This window comes from Aethalodelphis obliquidens, unplaced genomic scaffold (assembly GCF_003676395.1).
Source record: "Aethalodelphis obliquidens isolate GAN/ISIS:26980383/991018 unplaced genomic scaffold, ASM367639v1 scaffold2, whole genome shotgun sequence".
Classification (NCBI taxonomy): Eukaryota; Metazoa; Chordata; class Mammalia; order Artiodactyla; family Delphinidae; genus Aethalodelphis; species Aethalodelphis obliquidens.
In genome coordinates this window covers 88,228,806-88,252,586 of record NW_020837946.1, presented here as the reverse complement: position 1 = coordinate 88,252,586, position 23,781 = coordinate 88,228,806, and the positions used below count along the sequence as shown (strand labels likewise).

The window sequence follows — 23,781 nt, the reverse complement described above, 5'->3', positions numbered from 1 at the left end:
CTTAAAAGTTATGCTTATCAAATCTTTGAATTACACAAAACTGGAAGACATCATTAGCATTACGGATTCAAAATTACAAAATTGGATGAAGGGTTAAGAGTAGTCAGAGAAGGGAGGTCTAAGAGTGACAGTATGAAATGGAAAGGACCTCACCCATGCACATATTTTAAAATATGTAGGTAAGGAAGAATCAGAAGACTATCAAAATAAAACTTAAAAGAATGTTGAAATGTAAATATGAGAAGTACCCCAAAGGAGTGATCTAGTCTATATGAAAAGCTTAGATATTTTAATTGACTGGGAGCTCAACATGTGAGTTACATGATAAGGCTGCCATCTAAGACTATCTTAACAGAAGCCTAGAATCTATATTACTGAAGGTAATAAGGCCACTATAATCTGTTGTATAAATACCACATATGAGATACTATGTTCTGTTCAATTCTAGGCCATGACTTTTTTTAAAAATTGCAGTAAAAACACATAAAATTTACCATTTTAACCATTTTTTATGTATACAGTTCAGTAGTGTTAACTATATAGTGATAATTATATTCACATTGTTGTGCAACAGATCTCTAGAATTATTCATCTTGCAAAACTGAAACTCTGTACCCATTGAACATCAACTGCTTGTTTTAGGGCATTAATTTTACTAAGGTCATTAAAAATCCAAGCATATGCATAATAGGGCAATGGGTAGGGAAAGAGCCCACAAATGTTCGTGTAAGAAAATTTGAAGGAAGTGTTGTGTTTAACTTAGAAAAGAGAAAGTCTAGGTTGACATCATGTGCCTTTGGTTATCTAAAGAGTGATCCTGTGGACAAAGTTACAGATTCAGACTGTGTAGCTTCATGAGAGACTCCATGAGAATCATTCATGACAATTTTGGGGTGTATAAGAAAAGAGAACGGATTGTATTTGCTCAAGAGGTAGACTGACCATTTTACCCTGTCTAGAGAAGAAGAAGAAAAAATGGACAGTGGTGGCAGGTCTAAGAGATGGTCATTAGGAGAGCAGCCTGCTCACATTTGGGAGATGAAAAATATAGTGGACCCAGCAAAAGATAGCAAAACTTCTTTTGTCATATTGGTAATGCAACCAAGAAGATGCCCACCAAGCACAGGGAATTCTAGCAACTTAAGACTATGAGGTATACCATCTGTGGTGGGGATAAAAGAGATGTAGGTCTAGATGTGAGGGAACTCTGAAGAAGGGAAAAGAAGAGAAAACAGAGAAAAAAGAGAAAGTTCAAGGAACTCTGAAGAGGGATGACACCTCAGGTCTCTCAGAAAATCTCACATAAGAGCCCTTCAAGAGAGGTGCATTTTTCATGTGTCAGAGGGCTATGACATGCAGAGAAGCAGAGAGAAGATTATCACTAGACCTACTTAAAAAGATGTTACCTATCTCCTCCATCTTTCCCCTCTTCCTGAAGAGCTAAGGCTAGTAAAGAGAGGAGAAGTAGACAGTGAAAAAACAGAACACATTCCCCTCTCATCCAAGGTCCTAGAACCTCGAGTCTAGCTGGCAATGGGGAGGAGAAAGCTTTGACTAAGATATAATACTGGAGGTTTTTTTTGCGGTACGCGGGCCTCTCACTGCTGTGGCCTCTCCGGTTGTGGAGCACAGGCTCCGGACGCGCAGGTTCAGCGGCCATGGCTCACGGGCCCAGCCGCTCCGCGGCATGTGGGATCCTCCCGGACCGGGGCATGAACCCGTGTCCCCTGCATCGGCAGGCAGACTCTCAACCACTGTGCCACCAGGGAAGCCCCAATACTGGAGTTTTAAAATGGGTTGAATCAAGTTATAGAAACAAAAAGTTACCAGGGTCACTGGGTCTGCCAGGATGCTACTAAAGAATGGCAAAGCAGTTCCTGACAATTATTATATTTTATCAGTACTCCACTGGGTTAATAATTCCCATTAATTAAAATTGTTACACATATATCCAGTTTTTCTTTGTATTATTTGTAATTAAACAAATAATAATACTATACTTAAAATCAAGAACTTTGTTTTTCTAATAATATAGTTGAAAATATCTTTGATACAATTTATGCTGATTTAACCCGGAAATGATTTCTTTTTGATAGCTCTCTCTCTCTCTCTTCTGTTTGTGTCTGATACTTGCCAATTCTCTTTCTGATATTCTTTGCTCCTTAATTACACAGAGTAAAATTACAAGTATACTTAAAGGTAAAATTCCAAGTACATGAGACAGAATTCTACTATCTTCAAAGATAAAAGATCCATAAGATGGAATAATATTAACTTTGCAAATCTCAGTGGATTTTTATTTATACCCCATTGAATTATCTTTCAATCTGTTAATAAACTTTAGGTATTTTCCAAAGTTAAATCTTTTGAACAGATCAGAAGTTACCAACTCACATCAAGACATATTTATTAAAAAATAATAATAAATGTAAGCTATATGGAGATACCTGGAAGATAGAACAACCCAAAGATTGTTAATCTAAATTTTAAAATAAACAACTATACTGTTTTTGACTATAAATTGTCCAAGGGGTAAAAATGCAAGTTTGTTTGAAATATTCTTATATTTAATCATGAAATATCCTTATATTTAATGCTTTAATTTGGAGATGGGAATGATATTTGTCTGGATAATTGCTCCCATCATAAATTAATTCTGCATATATAAACATAATTATGTCATCAAGTATATGTTAGATAAAATCAAATATGAATGGTGGTTCCCTTAAGTCAGTGGGTCCTAAAGTGTGGTCTCTGGACTAGCAGCATGAGTATCTACATCAATTAGAAATTTGTAAGAAACGTAAATTCTTAGGCGCCACCCAGGACCTACTGGATCAGAGACTCTGGAAATGGGGCCCAGCATTCTGTTTTTTAATGAGCCTTCCAGAGATTCCATGCTTGCTCAAGGGTGATAACTGGTGCCTTAAAGGTACTTGAACTTGAGTGTCTATTCATACCACTTGTTAAGCACTAAAAATACTGATTCTTGGGTCCTATCCCCAGAGATTTTTATTTAAGGAGCCTGGGGTGAGGCATGGGCAGGTAATTTTAAAGCTCCTCAAGTGATTTGTTAATTGACAGCTAAAGTTGAGAGCCAGTGTTAAATCCTATCCTTGAAATGAGACTGACCATTTAGTTCCTTGACATACTTCTAAGACAAACTTCACAATTTTAACACTTCCTCTGTCATTTGCGGCATCAAATTACAGATTCTCCTTTCTGCACAGGTAACCTACTAAAAAAGTTAAAAGATTCTTTAAAGATTAAGAGAGAATACTCAAGGGCCTTCCTAGTTATGTGCTTGCCCACATATAATCTCAACCTAAAATGTGCAATTAATTTATAAAGGCAAATGTAACTAGAATGAATTAGGTTTGTAAACAGGTGACAGTGAATTCCACTGAAAATTTGACCCTCCGTTACAGTACCTTCAGCTCCTAATTACTACCAGAAACATTTCTAATCATAGGTTTCTGATGTTTTTAAAGCCAAATTTTAATATTCTTTTCAGTGTCAACAGTAGTTTTTAAACATAACAGAGGTGGTTCACGGAGCTGAAGTGTAAAAAAAAAAAAATGATTGCAGTCTTCTAGTTGGATTAAATCTATGGGAACTTGGCTAACACCAAACGGAAAAGTGAAATATGATCAGTCCCAATTTTACAATGATGCTTATTAAAACTGAAAATTAGCTAAATCTGTATTTATTTCTGGATTATTGCCAAGTAGAGTGACTGCTTTTTTATAAATGCAGTGAAGTAAACAATTTACAATTTTTTGTGATTCTGTATTCAGTGCAGAGATAATTTCTGTTATGACAGAAATTCAGGCCATTCTCCCTTACAACTTTAAAAGTGAGACTGTGCCTACCAGAGCTTCACTATCAGCTTCTCTATTGACATAGATTTTGAGTTAAAATGACAATCTGAGAGATAAATGTATGTTATGAAAGAGAGGAACATGTTTGGAGAGAAACATGTTCTTATGCTGTAAAGAAGAAACGGTGCTGAGACTAACCCATGTGGTTTACTGACATTCTCTAAAATTTCTATATTTCAGAACTATACTATTTGACAACTAAATTTCATAATGTGTACATACCCTGTGGTGTACTGGAGGCATCTGTACCAGCTTGCAGAGCTGATTCTTAAATTTTCAAGGATTCTATGAGTCAGTTGTTAAGCACACAGCCATTATTTTAAATAACAATAATAAATATAAATCTATAATTAAATAAATAACATTGCAAACAAGGGTAATTAATACTCAAGGTTCATAATTTTCTAATTATTTTGCTTTTGAAGTTATTTATGTCAATTTTATCTGTACCACAGAAATACTGTATATTGGTATGCACATCTTTTCCCAATTCTACATTCAGAGAGTCATGTAGGCAACCTGATATTGGCATTGGTGGAAGTATTTAAACCACAAAAATAGGCAAACACTAGATCAGGGCTCCTCTCCACTAGGAGATGTTGAAAGATTTACCAGCACACCAATGAGTAAAACTCACTATAGGTGGATGTGCATTTAAATAAGATATTTATGGATATGTATAATGTAATGGCATTATCTGCCCCCTATTTGCACCCTGTCCTTGGCTCCCAAACAAGGTCAACCTGAAATGGCTGAGTTTTAGTTTCAAGCACACTTGGATTCATGGTTTTCCTGCTATTTACCAGTTTTGTGATCTCACACATGTTACTCATGTCTCTAAGTTTTGACTCCCTTAACTGTAAAACGTGGACAGTAATATGTTTCTAATAGATTTGTTGTAAAGATTCAGTAAGAAAGTATGTGTCTGGACTCCCTCTGACCCGTTTTTCCCCTCCCCTCATGAAAATTATGTTGGTTTGCTGGCATAATTATTTTTATTATTATTGAAATTTTAGGGTAATGTTTTTCTCCTTTGATTCAATTAAGTTATCATTAAAATAAAGAAAAAAGTCTTACTCTAGACCTGTTACTCAAAATAAGTCAGCTCAAAGTCTTAATCGAAATTCTCTAAAGAGCTCATTATGTATTTTCTTAGTCTATATTGTTTTCATGGCATTTCTTATCTGACTTGGGACTTTGATTCCAGGGTTTCTCTGTATTTAATGTTTTCAGGTTTCTCATTACCTTTCTGGTATACTCTGGTTGGGGATATAAGAACAGAAAAGCATTTAAGGTTTTCTAAAAAGTAGAGCTGTCTAGAAGCCACATGATTGGTCTGGACATTGGAAAAGAGAGAGGATACACTGTTCAATCACAGGCTTTGGAAATTCTACATGTAAAATGTACAATTAATTGTATGATTCTCTATTGCTTTTTTTTTTGCAACATCTCTACTATCTTCTTTACAATGTCAACTGTCAATTAGTAATACTTACTTTATCTTTACTTTATCAGAGGCTATAAACTCAAATGTCTACAGGGACTTAGTCTAGTATAAAAAAACATTTAAAAAATAAAATTTTAGGTAAACAGAGAATGCATGCCCTAAACAGAGCCATTTAAATTGAAGGGTTACAAAACTGTCTTCTTATTTCCCTACTCTTAGAAATATTATAACATGGGGTCAAATTATTAAAAATATATACACAATTGTATTCTATTTTAATAAATGTGCTATGCATGTCTAACTTATGTTTCCCCACAGTAATTTTAAAAATCCATAGCCATGCCTGAAATAAAGTACAAGCCTTAGAAAACCTGGTTCATTCCTTTACTATGTTTCACTATACATTACTGAGACAAATGATAACACAACCTCCTGATACATGGGTACAAATGAGGGCAATTAAATTTGCAACTTTATGTAATAATAAATATTTATTGTTTTCAAAAGTAGGAAGATCAGTGGAAAGTGATTAGGAATTTTGTTCTTAATAAAAAATGTTTTAAACTAATAAAAATTTTGTCCTTCAGAATTATACAACTATAGAAATGAAACAAATGGTTTACCAACTATGTATTCTCAGCCTGTATAGTTTATTGCTCCAAGAGTATAACATGCATACAAACAAGAAACATGTCCTCCTCATTTACTCCAAATGTCACTCGATGAGCTATTCAGTTTGAAAAATTTAATCATTATAGACATAAGATTAATAATGAACATTTGAGAATGTCCTGTTAGCCTAATAATAACCACCTCCTACTAAAATCTGCAATGTTTGGATCCATTTATTTTAGCCAAGGATATGGTTACTGCCTCATGAATGGGACATATTCTGCAGTTATCATTAAAGTACACACTCAGGCCCAAAAGGCAGCAATAAAAAGTAACAGATCTTCTGCCTTGTCAACTTGTATTTATAGAGAAATAAATAGCCTTTTAAGAGAGATTATAGTGACAGAATCTTCTGTTTGATACCGTCTCCACTAATAGCATGTTTCACTCACAACTTACCACAAGACGCTATTTCGTCGGTCTGGTCCCCACAGTCATCTTCCCGGTCACACAGCCATGCTCTGGGAACGCAGCGCCCGTTTCCACAAGAAAACTGGTCCACCTGGCATGTTCTGGCTAAAATGATCAATTAAGGTACAAAGAATAAATTTAGAGGCCTTTTGAACAACATTAAGGATAAAACAGATCATGCAATTACCCTTTCACACATAAGATGGTACATTGCTCTATTACATATTTTTAAAATAAACCTTTATTAAATTTTTGGTAATGCCAGCTTGCCTGCCTTTTCTAAAGTTCACATGCTTTGCCCTTCAATTAAAATGAATGCTAAGTGACAAGATATTCTGTAATCCTCACACACTTCCATAAACGAAGCTATGAATTCATTATTTTACAATTTTTGCCCAGCACATGCTTATGAATATATGGCTGAATTAAATTTCATCCAACTTTTAATTAACAAAAAACAATTTTGCATAGCCTTTTCCAACAAATCAAGAAACTTGCTGCAATGTAGGAGGAAGGAGTTGGAGCTATCAGGGTAACTGGTTTCCAATTATGGGGTCAGAATTGTCTTTGTCCTCTAACATTTTCAATGCATTTATTTCTTGATCTCCGAATGATTTCAAGTATGGCTCAACAATGCAGAAAACATTTTCTAAAACATACATTTAGCCTTAAAATGGATTTTTTAAAGCTTACTTTTAAGCACAGTTATATAAAAATGTATGACTTTTTTTTTTGTGTGTGTGGTATGCAGGTCTCTCACTGTTGTGGCCTCTCCTGCTGCGGAGCACAGGCTCCAGACGTGCAGGCTCAGCGGTCATGGCCCATGGGCCCAGCCGCTCCGCAGCATGTGGGATCTTCCCGGACCGGGGCACGAACCTGTGTCTCCTGAATCGGCAGGTGGATTCTCAACCACTGCGCCACCAGAGAAGCCCCCAAAATGTATGACTTTTTAATCAAAGTATACTAATGAACTTTGCTTTGGGCTCTCTTAAGGTTTTCAGTGAACACACACAGGGAACATTGCTTTCTCTGGTAGCCGAAGGCAGTGCTTTAAAATTATTCAGTGAAGGGGTTATGTTCTACAAGGGGTTTGATTGCCTTTTTCTATTATGATCAGATCAACTTTTGAAAGCATGAGAGCCTAGATAGCTTCCCTAATTCTTCTTTATTTTTTATTTATTTATTTTTTTGGAGTATAGTTGCTTTACACTGCTGTGTCAGTTTCTGCTGTACAACAAAGTGAATCAGCCATATATATATGTATATCCCCTCTTTTTTGGATTTCCTTCCCATTTAGGTCACCACAGAGCACCTAATAGAGTTCCCCGTGCTATGCAGTAGGTTGTCATTAGTTATCTATTTTATACATAGTAGTATATATACGTCAATCCCAATCTCCCAATTCATCCCCCCCCCACCCCAGCTTTCCCCCTTGGTATTCATATGTTTGTTCTCTACATCTGTGACTCTATTTCTGCTTTGCAAATAAGATCATCTATGCCATTTTTCTAGATTCCACTTACATGCATTAATATATGATATTTGTTTTTCTCTTTCTGACTTCACTCTGTATGACAATCTCTAGGTCCTTCCATGTCTCTGCAAATCACATACTTATTTTTAAATGTTTTTCTTTTTTTTTTTTTCCTTCTGTTACTCTGAGCTACAAACCTGTTTTCCTGAGTTATCAGTATACCAGCACTCCTTCTTTTTACTGGACCAAAGGAAAGAGCGGGAAATGTTGGGAAGGGGGACACTCAGACCCATCAATATTTGGGTGAGATAAAGATTGGACAGTTGTGGAACAATTAGGGTCTGAGTTCCTGTGGCTATGATTAGAGAACACTGCTTAGTTTATAGATGTCCTCTTTTTTCCTGGGCCTGAGAGTCAGAAGGATGTGTTCCTATTTCATCAAAACACCCTGTGAACTTTAATACTGATGGCTGGTATAAAATAGAGTATGGTCAAAGTCATCTGAACACAGTAGAATGGGTTTCCATAAATTAGGGTTTCAGAGGTCATTTAAAATAATTTCTTAAAAGTCATATACTAGTTATTTCCTTTAAGCAAAGTGTACTTGCTATGTAAAGATGTATACCTATTTTGGTGAATATTTAAAGGATAACTTGAGAAAAACAAATGAAACATTTCTGGCTTGATTTGTTACATTAGATTGGATATAGTGTTTCTATTCTCAGTGGCTATAATTAGAAAGACCAGGAAAATTGTTACAGTATGTATTTTGCTTTGATTATGTGGATAAGGGCCCTGAATCTAAAATATTTTATGTAATATCTGATTTTTCCCTTTTTACAAATAAGTTGCTTTAGATTAACAGAGTTTAAGGAGCCCAACAAACATATGATTCTGAAGTTTTCAATGTTGAAATTTTAAAGTAGGGTTCAATATTCCTGTATTATTTTATTTTGTTAACCCTATGGATTTTCTGCTAAATTACTCTAACATTTAGGCTAAATCAACAAAGTTCCTAGGTAATTTTAACAAAACCATGCCTACTTGGAAAAAAATAAGTATATATTTGTATTGGCCTATAGAAGCGTGAAGATGTTGGCTTTGGTTTACTTGGTGGGAAGGGGAGGGCATAGAGCTATGAGACAGATTATTAATTTTTTCTTACATGTCTCTGTATCATTTCACTGGTTGCAGTAAATACTTTTTACCTTTTGAGTTTTAAGAGAATTTTAATAAGACAGTTTTCAATTCTTCCTCCTGTCTTTCCTCCATCTCTCCCTCTTCCTTCCTTCCTTCCTCCCTCCCTCCCTCCCTCCTTCCCTTCCTTCCTTCCTTCTTTCCCACCCTTTCTCATTTCTTTTGTTCTCACTACATTTCTTTCTTTCCTAAATCTCTCCTTTCCTCCCTCATTTCCTGCCTATTTTATTCCTTCAGTGTTTCTTGCTTTAAAAAAAAGATATTATTATATATTTTCATCTCCATTAAACTCTAATTGACCCATAATTAGAGTATATTAAAATTTCCAATACAATGTTTTTCTGTTCGATGTCCTTATATCACTCTCCTAGTCATTCGGGTTTAACTCTAGCAAGTTTTCTCAGATTGTCTTCTTTCATCAGGACTGCTATGCTGATTAGAGAGATGAATGAGAAAGGATTCCTAGAAACCTATCTCACATCATGTATGACCTACCTCACATTGTTATGGGACAGGAATTTGTGTGTCACTTCATTAACTCAGATGCTTGAACAACTTATATGACCCCTTATTTCTAAGAGTATTTACTGGCTTATTATAAAATATATGAATTCATTGTCTTTTCTAATCATGGAGAAAATGATCTGCTTAGTCTACCAGGCAAATTTAACTGATTTCAGATAAGAAAGATGCTTCATTCCATAAATCTACAAGTACTATCTGTCTATATGATATAATCAGATTGACTAAATTATCACCTTTTAATCACTAGATATGTATCAAGAAGACACAACCTTTACTTTCTCAGTTCTTGTTCCCATCAGTTCTGAGTTAGTTTGGAGGTGAGATTAGCAGAGCAGCCCCAGAGGACTCTAATTTTGTACCTAACGCTGCTTTAATGAGGAGGAAGTTTACACCTCCTCAATGGAACTGTTTATTTAGCAGTGAATCAGAAATTCACTGTCACAATGTGAATTTTTTCTACACATTACTAATTATGCTTCCCATGACTAATTATGCAGTCATGTAGCAGTGAGAAATCCCACAATGCACAGGAACAGCAAGGAGGGGGAGAAGAACAGAGCTTAACACATTGTTCCTAAACTTTACCTGTGCTGTATTTTTTTTTTTTTTTTTTTTTTTTTGTACCCAGGCCTCTCACTGCTGTGGCCTCTCCCATTGCAGAGCACAGGCTCCGGACACGCAGGCTCAGTGGCCATGGCTCACAGGCCCAGCTGCTCAGCGGCATGTGGGATCTTCCCGGAGCGGGGCACGAACCCGTGTCCCCTGCATTGGCAGGCAGACTCTCAACCACTGCGCCACCAGGGAAGCCCCCTGTGCTGTATTTTAATCAAAGTGTTCCATTTAAACAAAACCTATGTCACATAAGAATATACTCTTCAGTTTCTCTTGTAAAAAAGTCTGATTTTTTTAATACACCAGGTTTTCTTAATGCAATCCTATCTGTCTAGTTTGAATTTAGTTAAAATTTGTGGGGGGTATGAGAAGAACAAATATTATGTAATCAAACCAGAGTTCTATGCTGTGGGAAAAAAGCCGGATTGAAATGGCCTAGGCATGAAGCCACAGATCATCACGATTACTATGGGGAAAAGAAACAATTCAAATCTAAGTACTTCTCATCTTTGTCCTCTGGGTCTCCCTCAAAAGTAGGCAAAAGCATTTTGTTGTGGATGGAGAACAACTCCCAAGCCCTGCCTATTAGCTCTGTTCTGCCCGCTTTGTATATGCCGTTTCCCTTCTAGGGACACTTTCCAACCCTCCACCCTCTACAGACTTCAACTCACCCTCCACAATCTGTGCTCATCAATCACTCATTGCTCTTTTAGTAAAATATTTCTATCATCTAGAAAAGTATCGGGAATGATATCATTAATACCTGTTTGTCATCATATAGCTCTATCAAATCAATATTTTTCTATATTTGCTACAGATTTTTTGTTTTATTTAAAAAATAATGTATTATAGTTACATTTGAAGTCCCCTTTGTAATCTTTCCCAATCACATTTCCCTCTCTCTTTTAGAAAGGTAACTACTATCCTTAATTTTTCTTTTTTTCATTTCCATACATATTTTATTCCTATTTTTATACATTTGTAAATCAATAAGTACATACAGAACTCTTTTGTATTTTCATATTTCATATGAATGGCACTGAATTGTTTATATTCTGCAATTTTTTTGGTTAACATTGTTAAAATTAATTCCTGTTGATATTTGAGTTATTATTTTTCATTTTAATTATGAATAACATACTATTATGTGAATATAACAGTGAATATATATATGTATATACATGTGCATATATGGAGAGACATGTATATATTTCCCTTCTCCTGTAACGGGCATTTGGCTTGTTTTAATTTCTCACTATTACCAGTGTTAAAGCAATGAAATTCTTATTCGCATCTCTATGTGCATAGGTATTGGAGTATAAACCTAGAAACAGAATTATAGCCTTGAAGGTATGCATGTCTTCACATTTATTGGATTTGGCCAAATTGCTTTACAATGTAGAAAATCAATTTATCCACCAAGAATGCATGATGATTCCTTTTTTTCCACAATCTTGTTAACACATGGTTTTATCAGATTATTTTTTCTAATTAAATGACTTGAACTGTTATTTAGTCATTTTTCTTCAGCTTTTTTTTTGGTAAGGCTTAGCTTAGACATCCCCTCCTTCAGGAGGCCTTCCGAGATAGCCAAAGACTAATTAGTTGTTCCTTTACGTGCTCCCATTTGAGGGTCAACTTAGCACTTTGAATACTGCATGGGAGCAGCCTGTTTACATGTTTTTCTCCTCACCTTAGCTCTTAGCTTCTTAAAGGAAGGTATTATGTATTTTTCCTCATCTGTCCCCAGTGCTGTGATAAATATTTATCGAATTAGATCCATGAAGGATAAATCCCCAAGAAACAATAGAAAATTGGCTTCTGGTAGGAAAGCATATTCTTTTAAAGTAGCCACAATGCCGAAGGCTACAGGATAGTGGAGTAAATTACAAAATAATCCCCTTACGGGAAATAATTTATCTAGGATATCCATGTACACACCTATATCTAGAAATGTATAGAAATGGCCCAGCCAGGGAAATTACCTAATGAATTTGCTATATTTTTCCAATATAATGAACCATATGACCTATTCATTTTGGTAAAACAAAATGGAAATACGTTGTAACATGACAACATAGTTTTCAAAGCTAAAAGCCATATTTATTTTTCTCTTTGCTCTTTTTATTCAATTTGTAAAGGTGTACAGTGACCATAATAGTTATCATAAATATACTGACAAGAAGACCTAGCAGTGAGTAGCAAACTCAGCAGCCATCACTTAAAGTGGCACTCGAGGTACAAGCAGGTGGCGTTCTATTTTCTAGTGAACTGAAGGCCTGGAGTGGCTTAGAAATCTTACTAATTAGGATTGATTGTTTTATTTGCTCTTATACATAGCATTTTCAGTTTTACTACTATAACTAGCTAGTCAATCCCTAATCCTCCTTTAAAAATCACATAGAATGAGAATGTAGCTAGGGATTCAAAGATTTACTGCAATGGGATAAATTATATGGAAATATAAATAGGCTTAGTGGTCTTGGAACTTTATAAAAAAAACACAACTATCCCACATTAATAATATGCCAGGAACAGAAAACAATTTACAGAGGTATTCTACAGCAGACTAAATAAAATACATAAATTATTTTTTCAAGGTTTAAAAAAAAAATGTAGTTCTCCATGTGAGATGGCCTACATCACAGTATACTCACGAACTTCTTCCTCCATTGCCAAGTAAGATTTAGCAGGGACAAGCCTTGTCCAAGTAGTGTATCAACAGTCAACTCATATGAATAGATAAAGTGCCAAATTACTTTGGAAAGCAGAATCATACCCAAAGATTAAGTAGAAGAAAATTTGTATTCTAGCCTTTGTGGCATCAAACTCTGAATTCATTTACTACTGCAAAAATCAGATCATCAGCACTAGGAAAGTCAGCTTAGTTCAAGGCATTGACCTGCATTTCTATGGAGACTAACTTTGGAGGAGATTTACGTATATATCCAAGCAAACATTTACCTGCGCAAGTTTGATTGGATTCATCTTCATTACTTCCACAATCATTAGCTCCATCACAAAGCCATCTTTTGGGGATACAGCGATTATTCTTGCATTTAAACTGATCATCAGGACAGCTATGATTGACTGGGGTGAGGCAGGGAGGAGAGGAGAAGTAAGCTGAACAATTTAAAACTGGATAAAATTATGATTATTTTAAGGAATAGTCATGGAAACTTTATGGTAATTATAATATTATAGTACAATTAATCTATATCTTCTGTCATTCACTGTCTCATATTTTATACAAAATAATAACATTCTAGGCTCTGTTAAAATGTAGTAGTTTTACAGAAGATATCAAGGAATTAAAGTTCAGATAAAAGGGAATATACTCATTTTTCATGTCTTCAAGTAAAACCAACTACATCCGCTAAGTCTCTTTTCCCGTCACTTATCACAATAGGCGACTGAACTTCAGTTTTACCAAAAACATTGAAAATTAACCTCAAATTTTAATGTGGAATGCAACAAGTATGTGTCAAATAATTTAATCATATCAATTTAATCATATATCAAAAATATTTGTGTTTTTTTTAAACTGCACATCCACTTCTTGAAACATTAAATAATTTTGTTATGTTTTGCTCAATGTTTTCTGGGACTGGAAAGAAAATTCGAAAAATAAAAATGCATCACTTGTGACCTGGAGTTGATGCTAAATATAAGATCCTGAATAATTTTAATAACAAAAATAATCATCATGAGTCTTTTCCCCTAATATAAACAAATAAACATGCACCCACAAAATATACTGAGGACATGATCAACCCTCACATGGGAAGCTGAGCACAGCTAAGGATTAAATCTCCAATATCTAAGCACAACGGGAGGCCATCTTAAAGTTAACCTCCTGTGATTACTTGTCCTGCTTTCTGGAGGCTAAATTCCTAACTGAATTGACATGATCTTCAGTATTTGTTTCATCACTTCAACATTCTTTCTGAAGTAATTTTCCTTGTGCCCAGTAGTTACACTTCTGTATGATAAAAATAAATGTTGGTACTAGTTTTATTTAGAATTTGAAAAATAGCCATTTTATCATGCTGTTGCATAGAAAATGTATTCCTTTCTAGTCAGTTTCTACAAAACACTATTTATTTAAAGTAGCCTTAGTGATAAAGTGGTTTTATCACTTTTTGGAAGTTTTTATTCATACATAGTAAAAAATAAATAAATAAACAGGAAGAAAGGGCCTTATGTTTTCTGGTATTTGAGCATGATTAACATTTTCTACTCACTTCAGGGACTTTAGCAAGAATAGCTGCTCAGGAGGATCAAAGTCATCCAATATATTAGAGGGTCAACATTTTAAAGTATTAACATTATGCATAAGCACTTCAGTGAAGCTTGATCAAAGACCTTGCAATTTTCACAGTGTTATAAATGGGAGGTTAAAAAGGAGGACCAAATACAATCCATTGTCTTGTGATTTGGAGTTGAGAAGTAAAATGATAACAGAATTCAAGGTCGAAGCTTATGAGTACTTACAATAAAAAATAATCCCCTGAAATGAATTATGCAGTGCTGAAATATTAACCATGGAACCCCAGGAATCTAATGCTGCTCAGAATCAAGCATGTTTAAAGAAGACACCATACTGCTGGTAGGTGGCCAGAGATGTTTAGTTTTCCACTGACCCATGTATTCAGTCATTCATTCATCCACATGCTAGTTGCTGTTCTAGACTCTGAGACTAAAAAGATGCTACGTCATAGTGTGTCTCCTCAGGAAGTCTTCTCATCTATTAGATGCATCAAATAAGTAAGCATAAAATTGCAATATGGTTTGGCAACTACCATAATAAGAGAATATCCAAGAGATGTTTAACTCAACTGGGCTGTATCGAGAAGGAGATATTTGGTGTTCAAAAATGACTTCCCTATGGAGGTAATGGTAAACTACGGTGAACTCCATAACTGGGAACAGACAAGGCAATATCACAGAAGAAAGAGAAGGACATTTTTTAGAGATTTACATGTAGTTCAACATGACAAGGACAAAGAGGCTAACTGGATACATGATAGACATTTAAAGCTAAAAACGTAAATGTGAGACATAACATGAAGTACTTTCTGTGGAGTCAATAGATTTTAGAATTTATCTTGTTGGTTATGCAGTTATTGAAATGACAAGATTAAATTTCATTCTACAAATATCACTCTGGAAGCAGTGTGGAAAGTGGGCTTTTTAGTTAAGGGAAGAATAGTGGCAGGAGTAACAGCAGGGCACCCACTGCATTCATCTCAGGTAGGAGCCTAATTTATGCAGGGAAGATTTAGACGAGGTAAGGATAAAAAATTAATTACTTAAGAGGTAAAAGAGATGAGATTTATTGATAGAATTGAATATGGACTATATGTAAAGTAGAAGACACCAGGAAAAGGCCATGGTGTAGGTTTGGGTGATGTGATAAAGATAATGAAAGAAAAAAATATTGACAAGGAATTTTAATATTACAGTTAACAGAAGTAATGCCCCCTCTACTCATAGAGGAGATGAGTTTCTTTATGAGTTGGTGAAAAGAACAATCACATGTAACAGGGACCTATAGGACTAATTCCTAAATACTGGGATGCAATATCTGTGCTCTATTTGTGCACTCTGTGATTATGCAGGGAGCTGATACGCAGGGAGCATTCACTGTAACCGTGAGTAAACACTGTGAGTCATGAGGAATGAGGCAATTAATCTAATGAAGGGGTAAGCTGGGGCAAAGTGAGAGTAGCATGGACATATATACACTACCGAACGTAAAATAGTTAGCTAGTGGGAAGCAGCAGCGTAGCACAGGGAGATCAGCTCGGTGCTTTGTGTCCACCTAGAGGAGTGGGATAGGGAGGGTTGGAGGGAGGCTCAAGAGGAGGGGATATGGGGACATGTGTATGCATATGGCTGATTCACTTTGGTGTACAACAGGAACTAGCACAGTACTGTGAAGCAATTATACTCCAATAAAGATCTATTAATAAATAAATAATACATTGTTTGTGTTAAAAAGTAGGAAAAAAAAAATCTACCCTTAGATGAAATGCTCCTCCCACTCCAAAATTTTTGGCTAATTTTATCAATTTAGTATTTAACATTTTACTTGTGGCATACTTTATAGAGAATAGATAGGAATAGGATTGAAAATAAGAAGTTCATAATGGTGAAGTCAGAGTCCATGTTTGGAAATTAAGAGAAAGTAGTATTAGATTTATGTATTAATTACAATTTATGTATTATGTATTTTTATACAATTTGAAAATATTTTTAGAAGTCCATATTCTTGGAATTTTGTCCCCAAATTGTATGCCATAGATGCTCAAACCAATTTTGTTCATTCTTAACAAGGAATCTTTAAAACTTTATTTTTATATTCTTGATTGAAATAAAAAGGAAAATGGAGGGTTGCCAATGAACTCTCAATTAGTTTAACCACTTTAACTGAAAAAATGTATTAACTGAAAAAAAATCATTTTCTTTTAAAAATAATATATATAAGTCAAATCAAAAGACAAAAGATAAATGTCACATACCTCTCTTCATATAAAAATATTTCATATCTCTCAAAACCATTCAGTAGTGATTCTTCTCAAATGTATTTTCAAAAGTTTACTTAATCTGCTTCTCAAATTGTTTTCCTTCCATATTTGTAGGACATTTCTTCATCCCTACCAGAAATGTGAAACTATTCCTATTATAGCAAATGATAAACAGCTAAATAGAAGCTAAAGGGGAGAAAAATCAACCCTTTAATTTCTTTAACAGTCTGAGTGTCCCTATGTGTTTCCTACTATGTACTGAGCCAGTGAAGTTAGGTAATAACATATTCCAAACCCATGTCTGTTTCCTTGGATCATCTTCAAGGCTCTGTTGCCAAGGAGCAATGGAGTGGATCGTGACCTTCTGTACCAGTAATTCTGCCTTGGGGGAGTTTAAATTGATTTTCCACATCTTTAAATTCAGAGATCCGAAGCGTCTCCTATAGCAACCTTTTAACAATGGCACGGTGGCGCTGACAGCACAAAATAGGAAAGAAGAGAATTTCTGGAGCAAGCAAAATGGTAGTATTCAAAGATGGGGAAGGATGAGAAAAACAGTGCTTTAAAACTATGCAAAGGAGATAATCTAAGGTCTAATCCCTATACGAAAGGATGACTGAAAAAAAAAAAAAAAGCTAAGTTCAATCTGCATGAATGATATTTTTAGATTTTCCCAAACTGCTTTGATAGTTCACACACTCAAAGACTTGGAAAGTTTTAACATAACTTGAAGGAGAACATACAGCAACTGACTGAATCTTCATCACTTCCATCTAGACAGTCATCATCGCCATCACATTTCCACCGAGCTTGGATACAGTGTCTGTTTCTGCAGCGAAATTCTCCAGCTTTACAAATGTGAGGTAATTCTTCTCCAGGATTAACTACGGTTAAAACAAATCCAAGGTATATAAACACTACTAGATACATTCAGTTCATTAAAATGTAAATTTTGTTATAATAACAAAATACTGATCTCATTTCATTTTATAGAGGATATGAAAACATCTCAACATTGTAGTGGCAACCATCTCTGGAAATGAGAAAATTTTAGGTTTTCCTGACAATAATTATTCTACTAAGAATTCTAAAAATACATTTTAAGCAACTGTCTCCAAAATAATAACCACAATAATACAATACCATCTTATATTTATGTTGTTAGTAGTTTTACTTTTTAAAGAGCTCTTATTCATAGTCTCAGCTGATCATCATGACAACCTATGAAGAAGGCACGGCAAAGAATTTTACTACCTCCACCTTACACATAAGTACACCAAAAACTAATCAAAGTGAAAAGACAAGGGAATAGCACACAGCATTGATGGCTGTATTTACTTCGCTGGTCTGCAAGTGGAAAAAAACAAACAAACTCAGCTGTGGTTAAGTATTCAAGGAAGTATTAAGTTAATCAAAATGATTATATACTCAGAATCTATGTTCCATATATCCCATGTTCTCTGATCAAATGTTAGGAATTCCACTGATTGGGATTTATTCGCAAATTGGAAGTGTTGCTATTCTTCTGTTCTCTTTGAGTGGATTCAGTAGAGTCTGAAAAGTGAAGGGAATGTGGCAATGGTTAAAGTAAATGATTTGTATTTCTTGGACTGAAAAAGGTGTTGAATTATCAAAAGCTGGTTTATTACTAGAAGAAACAAGCCAATTTTTCCACCCCAGTTCTGATAGCCTTCAGCTTTATCTTGGGTAACTGCTTAGGACTGATGAACTGTCACAAAACCTATATGCACTCCAATAATAAGGAATAACGAGAAAACATATGTGGCTTTTCCAGAACACTCTGTGTTTCACTCCCTTAACCCTTACATTTTCCCTGCTGCAAAGAATGGAAGAGGGAATGTGACTCTGAACCATAACTGCAGAGAATCTGCTTCAGAGAATTATGCGTGGGGCTGGGCAAGGAAACGCGTCCCATATAATCCAGATTCTTATTTAAGGCCTTAAGGGTGAAAAATAATCAGTGTGGTGAATGAAATATTCAGTTAGATCAAAGGTAATCCTATGTGTCTTCTGTCCCCTCTCAGACAAGCGGACACTGTACACAGGAACTGACAGTAATTTTTCCTAACTGTTTAATCTTTTTCAACAACAAAATGCAGAAGCAGCAATTTCTCTAATGTTGTCTTTCCGTAAGGTCACTTGAAAGTAACAAATTCTGTAAATATACATATTATATATATACATATTCCTGTATATACATATTCATATATATACATATTCAGAGAGAGAGAAAGAAAGAGAACAAATCTCAAATAGGAAATTGCAATAAATAAAAACAAAAATGGGAGATCATTGGGTCTCCTATTCAACCCCAGGGTACCTTTTTATAGCAGCAACTGGGAATGAGTATGGGACTCAAGACAAGGTGGAGGTGTAGAGACTTCCCTGGTGGCACAGTGGCTAAGAATCCGCCTGCCAATGCAGGGGACACCAGTTTGAGCCCTGGTCCGGGAAGATCCCACATGCTGCAGAGCAGCTAAGCCCATGTGCCACAACTACTGAAGCCCGCATGCCTAGAGCCCATGGTCCGCAACAAGAGAAGCCACCACAATGAGAAGCCTGAGCACCGCAACGAAGAGTAGCTCCCGCTCGCCGCAACTAGAGAAAGCCTGCACACAGCAATGAAGACCCAACGTAGCCAAAAAATAAATAAATCAAATCAAATTAATTAATTAAAAAAAAACACACACATTAAAAAAAAAGGTGGAAGTGTAATCTGGGATGTGTCTGACCATCTCTAGGATCAAGCTTTTCTCTCAAATCTCTAGAACTGACCATTGATAACATGCAAATTTCCCTTATTTTGAGTTTTGTTTGTTCAATTAGACCTTAAGATCTTTGAGGGTGGTATAGTTTCTTTTGACTCTATATAAGCCCAACTTAGAACTGGAACTAGTAGTTTGATTACTTTCTACTGTATAATTATTAAGCCTAACAGTCAATAGTCTCTCAGTGTTTTTTAAAAAAATTTCCATCAGACGAGAAACCTGATTTGAGATGTCACCAGCTTCCTCGCCACTGAAGTTCAGCTTTAAGATTTTCTGTAGTCTCTCTATAGTTTACTCCAAAGAAACAGTAAGCCAATTCTGTTGTTGCATAGCTTGAGGATCGAAAAACCCAAGAAACCATTGATTCTCTTCTGATAACAATCCTACCAATTTAAAAGGCTTAGCTTTCATGGGGTCATTTGATCAAATAACTCAACCCACAGTTGTAAGGAATGATCAAAAGTATCCATATACAAGAGTGAAATTATAGTTTCTTCTAAATAATTATATCTATATTTAAGAAGATTCGTTTGTCTACGGAAAGACAAACTACCCTAGAAAATTGATATTTCTAAACTAAATATTCTTAAGATAATCAATTTAGAGAGAAGGTCTCTAAGTCTACTTAGGCTTCAAATGTTTTTCAAGTGATATGTCGATCATTACGGAATAAATGCAAATAGGAAGAATTTCCAAACTTGCTTTAAACATTGTTTCAAACGTATGTGAGTGGTCAGTTATCTTTAAATGTTTGCTCATATAAATGTGGAAATTTTCAAAAACAGATGACAGTGATGTCTAAGGTTTCATTCATGTTTTTCATCATAGGTTATGAATAATTGCTTGAGAACCAGTAGAGCTTACCTCCTGAGATAACTTTTTTATATCTACTGCATCTGATAAAGATTTATATCAATGTCATTCAAACATATCAATATCACTTGTAACAGCAGTTAGGCATTGCTTATATCTGTAATAAGAGATGCATTAAAACATATACAAATATTTTTGATGTTTTAAAGTTTGTCTACAATTATTCTAACCCCTGTAATTTGTTGGAGAGGCATTTCTCCATGGTGTTTCTACATGTCTTGTGTCAGTTTTTATTCTGGACTTTTTTTCAAGGATGTTTATGCAGCTAACAGCCTTGGAAGATCGAAGCAGAGCTTCCTTTCAGAGCAGAGAGCAAGTCTGTTTCTTGACCAGGATAGTAAAGGTAATGTCTCTCTTCAGGGCAAAGGTTGGTCCTCACATGATGTGGAGGTGGGGTAGGGCAAGAAGAACCAAGGTGCACATGAAACTTCAGCAACCTGTTTTGCCATGAGTAATAAAATCCTTTGTGTCTGATCAAAGGATTGAATGTCTTCTGTCTAAATCTATGAAACGCTGGTGGGCTAACATGCTAGATTGCAATTAGGGGAAAATTTAAGACCCTTCATAATAGTAAAGAATTTTTTTAAGAAACTGGATTCTGATTTTCAAAGTCTCCCAGGGCGTTCGGCATCAGCCCTAACCCAAGTCTCCCAGATGGAATCAGTTGTTATATCACGGAGAAACCATGATATCAACGCTGCCTAGGTTTGCTCAGGATACATACATAATGATAAAAGACAGGTTATTTTTGAGCCAGCAATGTCCATTATCACAATAAAATTTAATGTGATAGGTGATAATCTGGATAAGATGGCAGTTTAGACATCCCAAAGCATGGTCTTTTTCTCAGCATTGACCTAACTGTGGAACTGGGTAGCAACATCATCTATCATAAGACCCTAGCTGATGGCCAGGCAATCTACCAACTTTTGCAAGAATCAACAAGATGATGAAGCAAGTATATCTGGCATCATTAAAAGAGGGAATAGCATTCATAAGAAAATAAGATTAGTGTTCTGTACACCTTGTACTAACTTCTATAAAGGAGTTATTTTATAATTAACTTTCACATATCTAGTTGTTTTTATGAGGTCTTTGAAGGTAGGAAGGATAACGCCACATACAGAACAGAACAGTGCCTAGAACAGAACTAGTTGTAGAGGAGATGTTCAAAATTATTTGTTGCCCAACTTACTGGAATTAACAGAGACTGATCATTCTACATTACAGCCATTATTGTAATGAGAGATTCTACCTCTGGAGACTGAATAAATACTTCAGGAAAACACTATTACTTCAACTGGCTCAGCAGCTAATGCTCTTCTCCTTCCACCCAAGTACATGAATGAAGTTAGCTTAATTTAAGGGAAAAAAGACTGAAATGTAGCTAGAGAGAAAGAAAGAGTGATAAAGTTCCCCGCCAACCAAGAAAGCAAACATACAGGAAAAGCTCCATGTATGTCTCTTGCTTCCAGTGCTTAATGTGACAGAACCCATATTGCACTTGGGGATGTAGGCACAGCCAGAAAGTGCTTTCCATATATTAACAAATGCTATTCTTACAAGCTTTGCTTCAGAGTCGTACTTTGCACTGTGAAGTTGAAAACTGAATTCAAAACCTGTAATTCTACAGCCAGGGTCACTTCTAGTAAAAATATTACAACATTATCTCACCAGGAAGAAAACTGACAAAGTAATAAACAATCCTTTAACCAGGATCAGAAATACAATGACATGAATCATGGCATGCCTGGCAAGGAACTGCCAGTTCTCACACATCCTATGATGCCTGCTGTTAGAGCAGTGGAATTAGAAGGTCTCTGCAGGACTTGTCAATACACTGCAAAGGGAAATATGCACTCAAGAATTAATTATTTTCTTTGGTAAAAACTGCTAGAGTGATTGCTAGAGCTAATGTCGAGATTCAATGAGGTAAATGAAGAAACCTTACTAATAAACCATTTTTATTTTATTTTAGCTTTGAATCATCTATTTGGATCTCAGCCCAGCGACTGGATTTAATAACATATGTCCCTGGCCTTGTTTTATTAAGCTGTGGTGCCCATGAACAAGCGTCTATATTTCTAATTTTGCTTTTCTTCTTTTCAACCTCAGTGTGGTAATCTATTCTAAACTGATTCTTGTCTCCTCTCTCAATTGATAATTTGCTCTTGACTACGTCATCACAGCATTAGTCCCAGGACAAAAATAAAATAAAGTTTCCCTATTGTCCTTATATGTTTCATATTATGATATGTTTATTTGCTTAACAAACTGTATCTTGCATTTTGGGAGTACAGAATTTCTTAACTATCCCTTGATATGAGCAGGGAAAGAGAAAAACCTAAAAGAAAACTTGAAGTTGTAGTTCGCTGGATGACTCTGGATAAGATTGCCTATACTGGAAGGCAGCATGAAAAATGCTGCTATGGTTTTGGAATTTTCTCCTTAGACCATAGCAGGATGACGTTTCATTAGATAGAGTGGTCTTCTGAGCAGCAAACCTAAGTGGTACATAATCTTCCTACGCACAGAAGGCCATACATATTCATCTGGATGGGGCTTCTAAACTTTTTACTGCCTTAAACTTTTTATTACACATTAGACTGCATACATCCTAGAACGTAAGGCTTGTCACAGCTGAACAGCTAAATGGCTCAGCCATGGTGGAGCACTGTTTTTGACGAGTAATGTATCTGGTGTTCCAGACGGTGAAGGAGGTCACAGAGTACCACTGACATATAACTGTGCAATGCTACCCTTGGATGACCAATATTTGGGGCAATGTTTAAGTTGCTTTCTTGGGACTAAGACATATTGGAAAGCTCTGTTCTTTTTCTTTTTCTGTCCAGGCCACTAAAGAGGCATTTAAAGAATTACTATGTTACTGTCTCATTACTCTAGACAAAATTATGCTGCTATTTTAAAAGAAATAGTGACTATCATTTTTTTATTTTTGTAGGAGCTTAACTTCCTTTCTCAGGATTACTCTTGTCCTCATTTATTAATTTTCTATGCTATGTGATTTTTCCCTACAAAGGCATCAAGATAAATTAAAAAAAAACTCACTTGATAATTGATCAACTGGCTTTCCATATGCTTCTCCAGGGCAGTAAGTTTCCAGTGACTATGCTACACCAGGCCTCATTTCTAATTATGAGAAGACTTGACCATGACACACGAAATTCACAAGGACAAAGAGTCCAGCCTACTCTCATTCTTGATTCCTTCCAGGCATGGCATTAGAATACATCCTCAGTCAATCACGTAACATGCCAATATTTTTCTGCTGGGTGAATGCCTCTTCTGGCATTGCCTTCTGCTACAGGTTCATTGAGAAACAACCGTTGGTGTTTATTTCTGGCGTGAC

The 23,781-nt window shown here is 35.5% G+C and overlaps 1 protein-coding gene across 1 annotated transcript in view; it reads right to left on the bottom strand.

Moving 5' to 3' along the window:
* LRP1B (LDL receptor related protein 1B) overlaps positions 1-23,781 on the bottom strand; it is a 1,467,083-nt gene that overhangs the window by 732,039 nt on the left and 711,263 nt on the right. Inside the window, exons 16-18 of the mRNA XM_027078335.1 lie at positions 17,493-17,633; positions 13,184-13,309; positions 6,400-6,516 (exon numbers count right to left, since the gene is read on the bottom strand). Of these exons, the coding sequence (XP_026934136.1) occupies positions 6,400-6,516; positions 13,184-13,309; positions 17,493-17,633 (384 nt within the window). The remainder of the gene's footprint in view (positions 1-6,399; positions 6,517-13,183; positions 13,310-17,492; positions 17,634-23,781) is intronic.